Source organism: Scophthalmus maximus, chromosome 8, assembly GCF_022379125.1.
Source record: "Scophthalmus maximus strain ysfricsl-2021 chromosome 8, ASM2237912v1, whole genome shotgun sequence".
Lineage (NCBI taxonomy): Eukaryota > Metazoa > Chordata > Actinopteri > Pleuronectiformes > Scophthalmidae > Scophthalmus > Scophthalmus maximus.
Window position 1 is genome coordinate 39,636 of NC_061522.1, and position 14,836 is coordinate 54,471.

A 14,836-nucleotide genomic window follows, 5' to 3' on the forward strand; every position below is an offset into this window, starting at 1 on the left:
CCTCCTACTGCTCCATGTAGCAGTCGCCGCTGGAGGTCAGCAACCTTCTTTGTTAGTGGAGGCTTGAATAAGCTGCTCCAGGCCGGCGTGGGAAAGAGGGTCCACACAGGCCATAAAGAGGATGACAGCAGGTTATAGATTATTAAAGTTCTCCCTCTGTGAGAAAGATGGGAATGAGCCACTTCCACTTTTTTAGTTTTCCTTCAAATTTTCCTAAAACATTGTCCCAGTTCTTTACTTAAGTTCTTTCCAGGTCAACCCCCGTTCCCGACCATCACGCGTCACTCTTCTTCCAATTTACTCTGGCTGAATATATTTGATCAAAAATAGAAACATTCTCCTCTAAAATTTTTATGTCACTCTGTTTGTTTCAAATTATTACAATGTCATCTGCAAATTCAGATATTTTAACAGCTGATGAGACACACACGGGTCAGTTTGTGGAGCAGGGGCTCGATGGCGAGGGAGCATCCCTGCCGTACCCCTCTCTCCATAAGGATGCAGATAGACCGCCATTCATTTTTTATATGCTCGCAACGTCACGGTACAGGACCTGGATCTTGGCAAGGAAACCTGGGCTGAACTCAGAGTCTGCCCCAGGTTCTGGTGTTCAACCTGATCCAAGGCATGTTCCTGGTCTATGGAAATGAGACCAGTATCTCTGGGAAGGGTTAGGGTTAGGAATCAAGTGTCCCTCCTCTCCACAACCGAAACACTTCATGGTCTTGGAGGAGCAAACACAACAGAACTGAATCCCTCCACTTTGGAAGTAAAAGTCAGATTAATATCGGTCATAATATTTATGGGGATCAGAAACACTTGCTCCAGCAGAACCAGTTTGATGAGATACCAGCTGCTCAAAGCGCAACAGCTCTTTGGACAGATCTTTTTTTATGAAAACATTTCATGCACAACTACCTGCTCCACTTTGGCCACATCGTCTAATATCACGATGGCGCTGTTCCACTCCACTGAGCAGCTGAACACAGGTGAGATCCTCTCCAGCGCCACATGGCAGTCAACCACGACTGACCCCTGACTGCCTTCGGACAGCAAGCATGGCAAACACCCACAACCACAACACCAACACACACAACTCACTAACACGAAGTACAACAATACACAGAAAGACTAAGGTTGAAAAACTCACTCGTCCCGAAACACCACTCACTCCATCACACATGCACTCAGAGAAAGAGAGAGAGAGAGAGAGAGAGACAGAGAGAGAGAGAGATAGAGATAGACAGAAGGAGAGAGAGAGAGAGACAGAGGGAGAGACAGAGGGAGAGAGAGACGAAGAGAGAGAGGGAGAGAGAGAGGGAGACAGATGCTCAGTGCCATGATGCTGCTGAGGAGGATGATGATGATGAAGATGATAGAGACAATGGGTTTTATTAAAGAGGTGATGTCATCTTATGATGAGATTCAAAAACACGTCCTGAAGCAGCTGTAGCGTAGTGAGGTCTCACTCGGACTGAAAACCATGAGAAACAACTGGAAAAAGTTTCTCCTCATCTCCTTCTCTTCCTCTCTACCTCCTCCTCTCCTTCTCTTCCTCTTGTCCTCTACATCCTCATCTCCTTCTCTTCCTCTTGTCCTCTACATCCTCATCTCCTTCTCTTCCTCTCTACCTCCTCCTCTCCTTCTCTTCCTCTTGTCCTCTACATCCTCATCTCCTTCTCTTCCTCTTGTCCTCTACATCCTCATCTCCTTCTCTTCCTCTCTACCTCCTCCTCTCCTTCTCTTCCTCTTGTCCTCTACCTCCTCATCTCCTTCTCTTCCTCTTGTCCTCTACATCCTCATCTCCTTCTCTTCCTCTCTACCTCTTTCTCTTCTCTGAGTAAATGTCATTATATAAACTGTCCATTAGGTGGAGCTGTTCAATAATCAGATCAGATATTGTTTGAAAACTTCATTATTGACGATGGAAACAACATTTTGACAGAAATACTCTCAGTTCCTTATTTTCTTCTTAATTAGATTCATATTTTCAGTCAGATTAAATTTAATGCGCAGAAAAACAAACTTTTTTTCCCGTCTGTAGTTTATTCGAAGACTCAGCAGGTGAATTCAGTGAGTCCTGACAAACGGACCAATGAGAGGAATGGGCGGAGCCACCAGGTGTCAGCTGATCACTCAGCTTTGGTTCTTTTCACAGCTCCTGGTAACTTGTTCTGTAACCTGGAGAAAATGACACAGTCTGAGCCAGTCAGCATCCTCACAAACATTAAAGGTCCAATCAGGTTCATCTGTAAAAACCATGAATGTAAAGAAACGTGGTGTTGAAATCAACAACTTTAAACATTTATTTACAAACTAAAAAATGATGCAGAGAAGAGATGTAGAGAAGACATGTAGAGAAGAGATGCAGAGAAGAGGTGTAGAGAAGAGATGTAGAGAAGAGATGCAGAGATGTAGAGAAGAGATGCAGAGAAGAGATGCAGAGAAGAGATTTAGAGAAGAGATGCAGAGAAGACATGCAGAGAAGAGATGCAGAGAAGAGGTGTAGAGAAGAGATACAGAGAAGAGGTGTAGAGAAGAGATGCAGAGAAGAGATGTAGAGAAGAGATGTAGAGAAGAGATGCAGAGAAGAGGTGTAGAGAAGAGATGTAGAGAAGAGATGCAGAGAATAGATGCAGAGAAGAGATGTAGATGAGGAGGTAGAGGACAAGAGGAAGAGAAGGAGATGAGGAGGTAGAGAAGAGATGCAGAGAAGAGATGTAGAGAAGAGATGCAGAGACAGGATGCAGAGAAGAGATGCAGAGAAGAGATGCAGAGAAGAGATGTAGAGAAGAGATGCAGAGAAGAGATGCAGAGACGGGATGCAGAGATGAAATGTAGAGAAGGGATGCAGAGATGGGATGCAGAGAAGAAATGCAGAAAAGAGATGCAGAGACGGGATGCAGAGAAGAGATGCAGAGACAGGATGCAGAGAAGAGATGCAGAGGCGGGATGCAGAGAAGAAATGTAGAGAAGAGATGCAGAGATGGGATGCAGAGAAGAGATGCAGAGAAGAGATGCAGAAAAGAGATGCAGAGAAGAGATGTAGAGAAGAGATGCAGAGACAGGATGCAGAGAAGAGATGTAGAAAGAGATGTAGAGAAGAGATGCAGAGAAGAGATGTAGAGAAGAGATGCAGAGAAGAGATGTAGAGAAGAGATGCAAAGAAAAGATGTAGAGAAGAGATGTAGAGAAGAGATGTAGAGAAGAGATGCAAAGAAAAGATGTAGAGAAGAGATGTAGAGAAGAGATGCAGAGATGTAGAGAAGAGATGTAGAAAAGAGATGCAGAGAAGAGATGCAAAGAAAAGATGTAGAGAAGAGATGCAGAGATGTAGAGAAGAGATGTAGAAAAGAGATGCAGAGAAGAGATGCAGAGATGTAGAGAAGAGATGTAGAGAAGAGATGTAGAGAAGAGATGCAGAGAAGAGATGTAGCGAAGAGATGCAGAGAAGAGATGCAGAGAAGAGATGTAGAGAAGAGATGTAGAGAAGAGATGTAGAGAAGAGATGCAGAGATGTAGAGAAGAGATGTAGAGAAGAGATGCAGAGATGTAGAGAAGAGATGTAGAAAAGAGATGCAGAGAAGAGATGCAAAGAAAAGATGTAGAGAAGAGATGCAGAGATGTAGAGAAGAGATGTAGAAAAGAGATGCAGAGAAGAGATGCAGAGATGTAGAGAAGAGATGTAGAGAAGAGATGTAGAGAAGAGATGCAGAGAAGAGATGTAGCGAAGAGATGCAGAGAAGAGATGCAGAGAAGAGATGTAGAGAAGAGATGTAGAGAAGAGATGTAGAGAAGAGATGTAGAGAAGAGATGCAGAGAAGAGATGCAGAGAAGAGATGTAGAGAAGAGATGCAGAGATGGATGCAGCCCAAGCTTTTTCACACCAGTTGCCTCTTTGACTCATGAGCGGGCAAAGAAGAAGAACAAGAACAAGAAGAAGAGGAAGAGGAACTAGACAGGAACTGAGCGAGGAAGATAGACACTAGCCTTAGCCCCAGTTAGCACAACCAATTTGTGTCCCATCAGCATTCCTGTCTTTTTACATTCAACCCCTTTAAACGCACCATTAAATGATCAGCTGTGCAGATGACAGATGATTTGTTTCAGCAGTAAAAAAAACAGTTAATCTCAGTAATAAGAATAATTAATTATTAAGATAATCAGAGCTGAGCTCCTGAAGTAGACTCACTTCTGCAGCGTCTCCTCCAACCGGCAGCGAAGCAGGGCGACGTTCTGATCAATCTGCGCCTGAACACACACACACACACACACACACACACACACACACAAATAATAAGTAAATGCTGACAGCATCCAGACTGGAACAGATCAACGGCCCCAGTGTCTTAAATCCTACATCGCTCCCGACCTTGAACGCACCATGTGCTCAGACAGTCTGGATTCAGTTTTTCCTTCCTGTCGTCTTTTCCTCTCTATTTGTCCTTGACCACGGGGTCAAAGGTCACGGGGTCAAAGGAGGATTCATAAGACTTATGGGATGCGGTCAAAATGTCTACTTTTCCTTGACCTCGGTGGAAAACGCCATGAGGTCAAGGAAAGGTGTCAAGGAGAACTAATAGGACTTAGGAAAAGCCGACAGCTGCTCAGAGAATCCGACTCCACTTTCACTAAACAACATCATCACATGACGGTGGATGTTGTTGATGCGTCTGTCGTGGTGACACTACACATTTCTGAAGATGAACTACAAAAACCTCAGGGCTCCATCAGCATGTTTCAGTGTCTTATGATTCATATGTAACAGTAACTTACATCCGGGTCATATTCATCCTCTTCTTCTTCTTCTTCTTCAGATTAAATCGTTTACATTCGTTCATGACGCGTCACGTTAAATATCGCTGCCTCAATGAATTGTGGGTCTATTTCTCCTTTCCTCTCACATAGGAAGCTCCAGTGTGTCCTATGCTAAAGGAGAGAGGAAAGGAAACATTGAAGCTCCTTTCCTAAACACTTAGAGAATCTGAACATTATCAAGGTGCTGACGAAACACTACAGTCGCAAATTTTTGTTGTTGAAACTCTGATCCCTTGAATTCATCAGATCCAGAATCAGCTACAGCATCATACTGTAACAACAAACGTCCTCAATAAACTCCAGTTCATCCAGAACTCTGCTGCAGAACCTTCACTGGCCCACAGCCGAAAAAAGTGCAAGAATCATGAGACATGAACATTTATCAAACAAGTTCTCCATTTTCTATTGTTCTGTTTTTGATTCAAGGACTAATGTGCAGTGGGAACAGTTACTGGGTCAGAATATTATTAACAGTTTGTCTGACCTTTTTCTTCTGGTAGATCAGCGGAGTGGTGAAAAACATGATGTCTGCTGCACAGAGAGAGAGAGAGACAACAGTAAGTTCAGAACCAGAACAGAACCAGAACAGAACCAGAGAGAACCAGAGAGAACCAGTCTCACCGAGGATCATGATGGTGACTCCATTAAACACAGAACCGATATATGTCATCAGCCACATGACAGCAGCCAACTGCAAGAGAACACACAGAACTCTCCATCAAGACATCATCATATATGATCGTGAGGACACATGATCGTGAGGACACATGATCGTGAGGACGTATGATCATGAGGACACATGATCGTGAGGACACATGATCGTGAGGACGTATGATCGTGAGGACGTATGATCGTGAGGACGTATGATCATGAGGACACATGATCGTGAGGACGTATGATCGTGAGGACACATGATCGTGAGGACGTATGATCATGAGGACACATGATCATGAGGACACATGATCGTGAGGACGTATGATTGTGAGGACGTATGATCATGAGGACACATGATCGTGAGGACGTATGATCATGAGGACACATGATCGTGAGGACGTATGATCGTGAGGACGTATGATCATGAGGACACATGATCGTGAGGACGTATGATCATGAGGACACATGATCGTGAGGACGTATGATCGTGAGGACGTATGATCATGAGGACACATGATCGTGAGGACGTATGATCATGAGGACACATGATCGTGAGGACGTATGATCATGAGGACACATGATCATGAGGACACATGATCGTGAGGACGTATGATCATGAGGACACATGATCATGAGGACAAATGATCGTGAGGACGTATGATCGGGAGGACACATGATCGTGAGGACGTATGACAGAGAGGACACATGATCGTGAGGACGTATGATCATGAGGACACATGATCGTGAGGACGTATGATCATGAGGACACATGATCGTGAGGACGTATGATCGTGAGGACACATGATCGTGAGGACGTATGATCGTGAGGACACATGATCGTGAGGACACATGATCGTGAGGACGTATGACTGTGAGGACACATGATCGTGAGGACACATGATCGTGAGGACACATGATCGTGAGGACGTATGATCATGAGGACACATGATCGTGAGGGCGTATGATCATGAGGACACATGATCGTGAGGACGTATGATCGTGAGGACACATGATCGTGAGGACACATGATCGTGAGGACGTATGATCGGGAGGACACATGATCGTGAGGACACATGATCGTGAGGACGTATGACTGTGAGGACACATGATCGTGAGGACACATGATCGTGAGGACGTATGATCATGGGACACATGATCGTGAGGACACATGATCGTGAGGACACATGATCGTGAGGACGTATGATCATGGGACACATTTTATGAGGACGTATAATCATGAGGACACATGATCGAGGACACTAGCCACTAGTGTTAGCCACAGTGCCAATGGCTCTGACCTTCAGGGAGTCGACCAGGTCTTGGACCAGCAGCAGCCTCCTGCTCTGACTGATGAACCAGTTCAGGTGGATCAGACTCTGGTCAGTCAGGAGCCGGACGGACTCCGAGGACACGGAGATGTCCCTCTCCAACAGAGACCTGATGGGGGAGGAGACAGGTGGGAGGAGGAGAAAGGTCAGAGGAGGAGAGAGAGGAATACATACATATATCCAGTCAGCAAACCCCTAACCTTCCTCAGAGACAGAGAGCATCCAGTGAGGTCAGAGGTCAGAGGTACAGTCATTCAGATAAGGTCATGGTCAAGGGTCAATGGTCCAGGTAAGTGTGGGCGTAATTTTGAAACTGTCATGCATTCTCATTCTGTGACTTCAGTTGATTTTTTTTACGTAAAAGTCTTCTGCACTTATTTATATCATGTGATCGTTTTTAATATAAAAAGTATCTAATAAAATAATATTTTATTTGATACTCATGATGATATATCTTATAATTTATGTATTTATTATTTATTTTAATAAAATTCACATCAATTTCATATAATCAGTCTGTGGAGCCGACATCTTTGTCTTTCATACAAGAGAAAACACTACGATTGATTTATTTCTCAATCGTTTGTGTCACTGTCTAGTGCACCAGGGAAGGTCAAAGGGTCAGAGAAGGTCGTCACACACACAGGACAAACGTGTGTGTGTGTGTGTGTGTGTTACCTGAATGGATGACCATCATCTGATTTCTGGACGGCCTGAATCACTGCTTTATAAACCCTGGAAACATATTTAACATAATTTAATAACATAATTTACTGAATCTGAATTTATCTCAGTATTTATACAAATGTCCTGATGGAAGCTGCATCTTAATTGGCTGTTGACACTGGGCATTGTGATTGGTTATTACCGGAAGGTGATGGTGACACACAGGCAGGCGAGCAGCAAGTAGGACACCACGCTGATGATGGACAGTGTCGCCACGGAGACGAGGACCAGGAAGGAAAGACCGAACGCTACTGCCGACATCCTCGGCTGCTTCCATTGAACGAGTTGAACGACTGTCGGGGAGTTTATTAATAATAAGCAATAATCAATAAGACAATAAACTGTTACTTTAACAAGAACAAATGTTTTACACTCTACGTTATGAAACAGTGTCTGTTCGGCTGTTGCCCCGTCTGAGGGTAAAACACTCAGCCTCCACCTCCTTCACCTCCTCCTGCTGCTGCTGCTGCAGTCCCTCCCTCAGCCTCCACTTCCACTTCCTCCTGCTGCCGTCCCTCCCTCAGCCCTCCACCTCCTCCACCTCCTCCTGCCGTCCCTCCTTCAACCTCCACCTCCACCTCTTCCTTCTGCCGTCCCTCCCTCAGCCCTCCACCTCCTCCTCCTCCTGCCGTCCCTCCTTCAGCCTCCACCTCCACCTCCTCTTCCTGCTGCCGTCCCTCCTTCAACCTCCACCTCCGCCTCCTCCTGCTGCCGTCCCTCCCTCAGCCTCCACCTCCGTCTCCTCCTGCTGCCGTCCCTCCCTCAGCCTCCACCTCCACTTCCTCCTCCTGCCGCCGTCCCTCCCTCAGCCTCCACCTCCGTCTCCTCCTGCTGCCGTCCCTCCCTCAGCCTCCACCTCCACCTCCTCCTCCTGCTGCCGTCCCTCCCTCAGCCTCCACCTCCTCCTCCTCCTGCCGTCCCTCCCTCAGCCTCCACCTCCGTCTCCTCCTGCTGCCGTCCCTCCCTCAGCCTCCACCTCCGTCTCCTCCTGCTGCCGTCCCTCCCTCAGCCTCCACCTCCACTTCCTCCTCCTGCCGCCGTCCCTCCCTCAGCCTCCACCTCTGTCTCCTCCTGCTGCCGTCCCTCCCTCAGCCTCCACCTCCTCCTCCTGCTGCCGTCCCTCCTTCAGCCTCCACCTCCACCTCCTCTTCCTGCTGCCGTCCCTCCTTCAACCTCCACCTCCGCCTCCTCCTGCCGCCGTCCCTCCCTCAGCCTCCACCTCCACTTCCTCCTCCTGCCGCCGTCCCTCCCTCAGCCTCCACCTCCGTCTCCTCCTGCTGCCGTCCCTCCCTCAGCCTCCACCTCCTCCTCCTGCTGCCGTCCCTCCTTCAGCCTCCACCTCCACCTCCTCTTCCTGCTGCCGTCCCTCCTTCAACCTCCACCTCCGCCTCCTCCTGCCGCCGTCCCTCCCTCAGCCTCCACCTCCACTTCCTCCTCCTGCCGCCGTCCCTCCCTCAGCCTCCACCTCCGTCTCCTCCTGCTGCCGTCCCTCCCTCAGCCTCCACCTCCACCTCCTCCTCCTGCTGCCGTCCCTCCCTCAGCCTCCACCTCCTCTTCCTGCTGCCGTCCCTCCCTCAGCCTCCACCTCCACCTCCGCCTCCTCCTGCTGCCGTCCCTCCTTCAACCTCCACCTCCGCCTCCTCCTGCCGCCGTCCCTCCCTCAGCCTCCACCTCCACCTCCGCCTCCTCCTGCTGCCGTCCCTCCCTCAGCCTCCACCTCCACCTCCTGCTGCCGTCCCTCCCTCAGCCTCCACCTCCACCTCCGCCTCCTCCTGCTGCCGTCCCTCCCTCAGCTTCCACCTCCACTTCCTCCTCCTGCCGCCGTCCCTCCCTCCGTCTCCACCTCCGTCTCCTCCTGCTGCCGTCCCTCCCTCAGCCTCCACCTCCACCTCCTCCTCCTGCTGCCGTCCCTCCCTCAGCCTCCACCTCCACTTCCTCCTCCTGCCGCCGTCCCTCCCTCAGCCTCCACCTCCGTCTCCTCCTGCTGCCGTCCCTCCCTCAGCCTCCACCTCCGTCTCCTCCTGCTGCCGTCCCTCCCTCAGCCTCCACCTCCGTCTCCTCCTGCTGCCGTCCCTCCCTCAGCCTCCACCTCCACCTCCTCCTCCTGCTGCCGTCCCTCCCTCAGCCTCCACCTCCGTCTCCTCCTGCTGCCGTCCCTCCCTCAGCCTCCACCTCCACTTCCTCCTCCTGCCGCCGTCCCTCCCTCAGCCTCCACCTCCACTTCCTCCTCCTGCCGCCGTCCCTCCCTCAGCCTCCACCTCCGTCTCCTCCTGGTGCCGTCCCTCCCTCAGCCTCCACCTCCACCTCCTCCTCCTGCTGCCTTCCCTCCCTCAGCCTCCACCTCCTCCTCCTCCTGCCGTCCCTCCCTCAGCCTCCACCTCCTCTTCCTGCTGCCGTCCCTCCCTCAGCCTCCACCTCCACCTCCTCCTCCTGCTGCCGTCCCTCCCTCAGCCTCCACCTCCACCTCCGCCTCCTCCTGCTGCCGTCCCTCCCTCAGCTTCCACCTCGACTTCCTCCTCCCGCCGCCGTCCCTCCCTCCGTCTCCACCTCCGTCTCCTCCTGCTGCCGTCCCTCCCTCAGCCTCCACCTCTGTCTCCTCCTGCTGCCGTCCCTCCCTCAGCCTCCACCTCCTCCTCCTCCTGCTGCCGTCCCTCCTTCAACCTCCACCTCCGCCTCCTCCTGCTGCCGTCCCTCCCTCAGCCTCCACCTCCTCCTCCTCCTGCTGCCGTCCCTCCTTCAACCTCCACCTCCGCCTCCTCCTGCTGCCGTCCCTCCCTCAGCCTCCACCTCCTCCTCCTCCTGCCGTCCCTCCTTCAGCCTCCACCTCCACCTCCTCTTCCTCCTGCCGTCCCTCCTTCAGCCTCCACCTCCACCTCCTCTTCCTGCTGCCGTCCCTCCTTCAACCTCCACCTCCGCCTCCTCCTGCTGCCGTCCCTCCCTCAGCCTCCACCTCCTCCTCCTCCTGCCGTCCCTCCTTCAGCCTCCACCTCCACCTCCTCTTCCTCCTGCCGTCCCTCCTTCAGCCTCCACCTCCACCTCCTCTTCCTGCTGCCGTCCCTCCTTCAACCTCCACCTCCGCCTCCTCCTGCTGCCGTCCCTCCCTCAGCCTCCACCTCCTCCTCCTCCTGCCGCCGTCCCTCCTTCAGCCTCCACCTCCACCTCCTCTTCCTGCTGCCGTCCCTCCTTCAACCTCCACCTCCGCCTCCTCCTGCTGCCGTCCCTCCCTCAGCCTCCACCTCCTCCTCCTCCTGCCGTCCCTCCTTCAGCCTCCACCTCCACTTCCTCCTCCTGTTGTGTCCCTCCCTCAGCCTCCACCTCCTCCTCATGCCACCCCTCCCTCAGCCTCCACCTCTTACTGCTGCTGCCCATTGCCGCGTCATTACATTGTGTTTTGTTAATCAGCTGACTGAATGCTGTCAGTGAAAATTATTGATCCTAATAAAATCCATAAATCTGTGACTGTTTGAGGAAATGTCGACAGTAAAGATTAAAGAGTCCAGATGTAAAGACTCAGCACAGATTCAGAATAATAAACATTAAATAGAACAGGTGAACACATTGTGTGATGCTGCCCCACGTTTGTTAGAGTTAATGAAACTTGATCATCTGAGATGTCAATATCTATTATCATGAATAATATATGGACAAAGACAAATACATATATATCATACATAATGAAATATGATATATACAGTAATACATACATTACCAAATATCACAATATTATTATACATATTATTATACATATTTTCATATGTAATTAATATATCATTATGATTCATAAATGTATATTTGTCAGCGATAGATTTTTGACTTTTAGAAGAAAATGTTCAAGATCAGAACAAGGTGGGTTAGGGTTACTGAATCAGCTGCCAGGTTTAATCCCCAGTAAGAGGCTTGTTACAGGCAGTCAGCTGATCGATCAGCTGATCGAACACACACGCACACAATCACACACACACAATCACACACACACACACAGTGTAACAAAGGATTAGCTTGTTAGCATGTAAGCAAGCGTTTAAAGTTGGAGACCGAAAAGCACCAGGTGTGATCAGTTACCTGAGTGTGAGAGACATCTGAGTGAGGAAGAGGAGGAGGAGGATGAAGAGTCAGAGCAGCTGCTGGTGGAGTCGGCCATTTTCCTCTTCTCCTTCTTCTGTGAACAAGTGAAGTTTCTCTGCAGGTTGAAAGTCTGAGCTGCTGATGTGATGACGTCATGTGGTGGGCGGGGTTAACGTAGAGGGGCGTGTCCACATGTTAGCTGTCAAAGCTTGAGTTACACACACACACAGACAGAGTCACTGACACAGAGTCACAGACAGAGTGAAGACTGAAGGATTCATACCAATAATATTCAATTTTCTCTAATAAATGTGTCAGTGAATCACGTGTTCGGACTGTTTGTTGTGTATTTGTCGCCATGTCGAGTTTAAAACCAAGTTAAAATTTGAGGGTTAATCAATTTAACACCTCAAGGTTTGAAGGAGCGCAGGACCATGAAGCAAGTCAACAGGTTCTTATATTGAATCAGAAGTGAGCAGAGTTTTAAAAACCCTTCGTCAGTCCTTCGTCAGTCCATTTCCCCCGACGCGGTCTAGAGTCGCTCCTCTTCTTCGCCAGTCTCCAGGCCCCAACGCTCCTAACGCAGGTCTCAAGGCTCCTGTCCGTTTATGTCTGTAGTCCATCTGTGGTCTGTAGTCCATTGTTGTCTGTCTATTGTCTGTAGTCCGTCTGTTGTCCTTCTTTTGTCTGTTTGTAGTCCGTCTGTTGTCTGTAGTCCATCTGTTGTCTGTCTATTGTCTGTAGTCTGTCTGTTGTCCCTCTGTAGTCCATCTGATGTCTGTCTGTTGTCTGTAGTCCTTCTGTTGTCTGTCTGTAGTCCGTCTGTTGTCTGTAGTCCATCTGTTGTCTGTCTATTGTCAGTTGTCTGTAGTCCGTCTGTTGTCTATCTGTTTTCTGTCTGTAGTCCATCTGTTGTCTGTCTATTGTCTGTAGTCCATTTGATGTCCATCTGTTGACTGTTGGCTGTCTGTTGTCTGTAGTCCATCTGTTGTCTGTCTATTGTCTGTTGTCTGTCTGTTGTCTGTAGTCCATCTGTTGTCTGTCTATTGTCTGTCTGTTGTCTGTAGTCCATCTGTTGTCTATTGTCTGTTGTCTGTCTGTTGACTGTAGTCCATCTGTTGTCTGTCTATTGTCTGTCTGTTGTCTGTAGTCCATCTGTTGTCTGTCTATTGTCTGTAGTCCATCTGTTGTCTGTCTATTGTCTGTTGTCTGTAGTCCATCTGTTGTCTGTCTGTTGTCTGTAGTCCATCTGTTGTCTGTCTATTGTCTGTTTGTTGTCTGTAGTCCATCTGTTGTCTGTCTATTGTCTGTTGTCTGTAGTCCATCTGTTGTCTGTCTGTTGTCTGTAGTCCATCTGTTGTCTGTCTATTGTCTGTTTGTTGTCTGTAGTCCATCTGTTGTCTATCTATTGTCTGTAGTCCATCTGTTGTCTGTCTATTGTCTGTTGTCTGTCTGTTGTCTGTAGTCCGTCTGTTGTCTGTCTGTTGTCTGTAGTCCATCTGTTGTCTGTCTATTGTCTGTTGTCTGTCTGTTGTCTGTAGTCCATCTGTTGTCTTTCTATTGTCTGTTGTCTGTCTGTTGTCTGTAGTCCATCTGTTGTCTGTCTATTGTCGGTTGTCCGTCTGTTGCTTCCTAACCTCTGCAGGTAGATCTTCACACCTGTTGGGCATCCCACTAGTTACTGCCAGTGATTAGTCTGAGTAGTTCAGGGACAGTCGGAAACTCTGCATGCAACATTTTAAAAACACCACTCGAATAAAAACACATCAACATTTAAAACTAGAAATAAAAGATGCTGTAAACAGTACAAATGAGTCAAACACATGAAACTGACCCAGTCCCATATTTAATTATGTTCATATTTGTCTTGTGATTGATGACTCATCCCTCTGTGTTGTGTTTGACTGTATTTCCCTGCTGTGTGTGATGCATAGTTATTTATTCTTCTGCTGCTCAAAGTAAAGTTCAAATAAATATTTGTTCGTGAAACTTTATCAGCAGCAGCTCCGCGGCCGATAAAGCGGGGGCGGAACCTTTGCGTCGGTCTGGTGTTTCTACCGGAGGACTTTGAAGCTCGTGCAGCAGCAGGGTCCAGTGGTGTTTTGATTCTTGATATTCCTGAAGACGCGATGCAGGACGACTGGAGTCTGCTCGGTCCGCTGCAGTGGATCCGGTACGTCAACAAACGAGTGACGGTGACGGCGGGAAAAGATGAGGAGCGCCGCGGCTGGCTGCTCACCGTGGACCCGGTGTCCGCCAGGTAGCGACCGTCACACACGGCCCAGTTTGGACCAGTTCGGTTCTGGTTCCTCCACATTGACCTGACAAGTGGTTCACACACGTCTGCAGTTAACTGATTCTTCATCAATCGACTGATTCATAATCCATAAACTGAACAATCACCCATAAAAATGATCATTTGATTAGTTGTTTGCTCATTAACTGTGAATCTTTGTCTTAGTCTGGTGCTGGTGGACTTCCGGGAGGACGGGGGGACGTCGGTCCACGTGGTGATGGGTCACGCTGTGGAGGAGGTGCAGGTTCTGGAGGAGGCCGACGAGGAGATGGCAGAACGCCTCCGGACCTCCTTCCTCCCCTCGAGCAGCTGTAGCCTGGACCCAGAGGAGCTGCGTAGGAGGAGGGGCGGGGTCCGGAGCTGGCTCCAGAAGAACCGTGTTCCTGTGGAGGAGGAGGGGGACGAGCTGAAGGTGGCGGAGGTTCTGACCATCAGGGCCCCGTACGGACCTGAAGACTGCTGCAGCTCGAACCAGATCATTCTGGACCGCATCCAGAGACTGATCCAGAACCTGATCCAGACCGATCCCTGAATACAAACCGCGCTTGTGATGCACCAATCACATTCAAGCTCTGTCTCTGGACCAATCGGAGTGCAGCAGCAGAACCACGTTGACTTTTTTTTGCAAGTTAAAAACTGAAGGTTTAGGCCCCGCCCCCTTCTAATGTGAACTTTATGAAAAAGTGTTTTGATCGTGTTAGAAAATTACAGAACTGACCAGAATGTTCACACCAGAAGTTTAAATAAAGTTAGTTCTGATCAATCAGAGCTGAGAGTCAATGATTTGTCAATGGACCAATCGGTTAGACGTCAACATCACATCCTGAACCGTTCAGGGTCGTATATTTAGATAAGTGGTCACATGAAGATGGTCATCAACATGAGAACAGACGTGACAACATCGGTAGATTTACGTGTTTGTGATATCACTGCAGCCAACAGGAAATAA

The 14,836-nt window shown here is 49.0% G+C and overlaps 2 protein-coding genes across 4 annotated transcripts; one reads left to right on the forward strand and one right to left on the reverse strand.

The window, feature by feature from the left end:
- Positions 1-1,767: 1,767 nt before the first annotated feature.
- LOC118313224 (reticulon-3-B) lies at positions 1,768-11,750 on the reverse strand. 3 transcript variants are annotated; one of them, XM_035638558.2, is made up of 8 exons: positions 11,589-11,750; positions 7,669-7,819; positions 7,479-7,535; positions 6,771-6,909; positions 5,440-5,509; positions 5,303-5,346; positions 4,193-4,251; positions 1,769-2,181 (listed from the first exon to the last, which is right to left on the reverse strand). In XM_035638558.2, exons 1-8 carry the CDS (start codon positions 11,665-11,667, stop codon positions 2,133-2,135), a joined length of 648 nt encoding a protein of 215 aa, XP_035494451.1. In that variant the 5' UTR covers positions 11,668-11,750; the 3' UTR covers positions 1,769-2,132. The 3 variants fall into 3 exon arrangements, with proteins under 3 accessions (XP_035494452.1, XP_035494451.1, XP_035494450.1); XM_035638557.1 differs by having other exon boundaries at positions 1,773-2,181; positions 5,303-5,349; positions 11,589-11,745; XM_035638559.2 differs by lacking the exons at positions 5,303-5,346; positions 5,440-5,509 and having other exon boundaries at positions 1,768-2,181.
- Positions 11,751-13,644: 1,894 nt separating this feature from the next.
- gemin6 (gem (nuclear organelle) associated protein 6) lies at positions 13,645-14,655 on the forward strand. Its single transcript, XM_035638330.2, has 2 exons — positions 13,645-13,851; positions 14,053-14,655. Exons 1-2 carry the CDS (start codon positions 13,721-13,723, stop codon positions 14,417-14,419), a joined length of 498 nt encoding a protein of 165 aa, XP_035494223.1. The 5' UTR covers positions 13,645-13,720; the 3' UTR covers positions 14,420-14,655.
- The last annotated feature ends 181 nt before the right edge of the window (positions 14,656-14,836 follow it).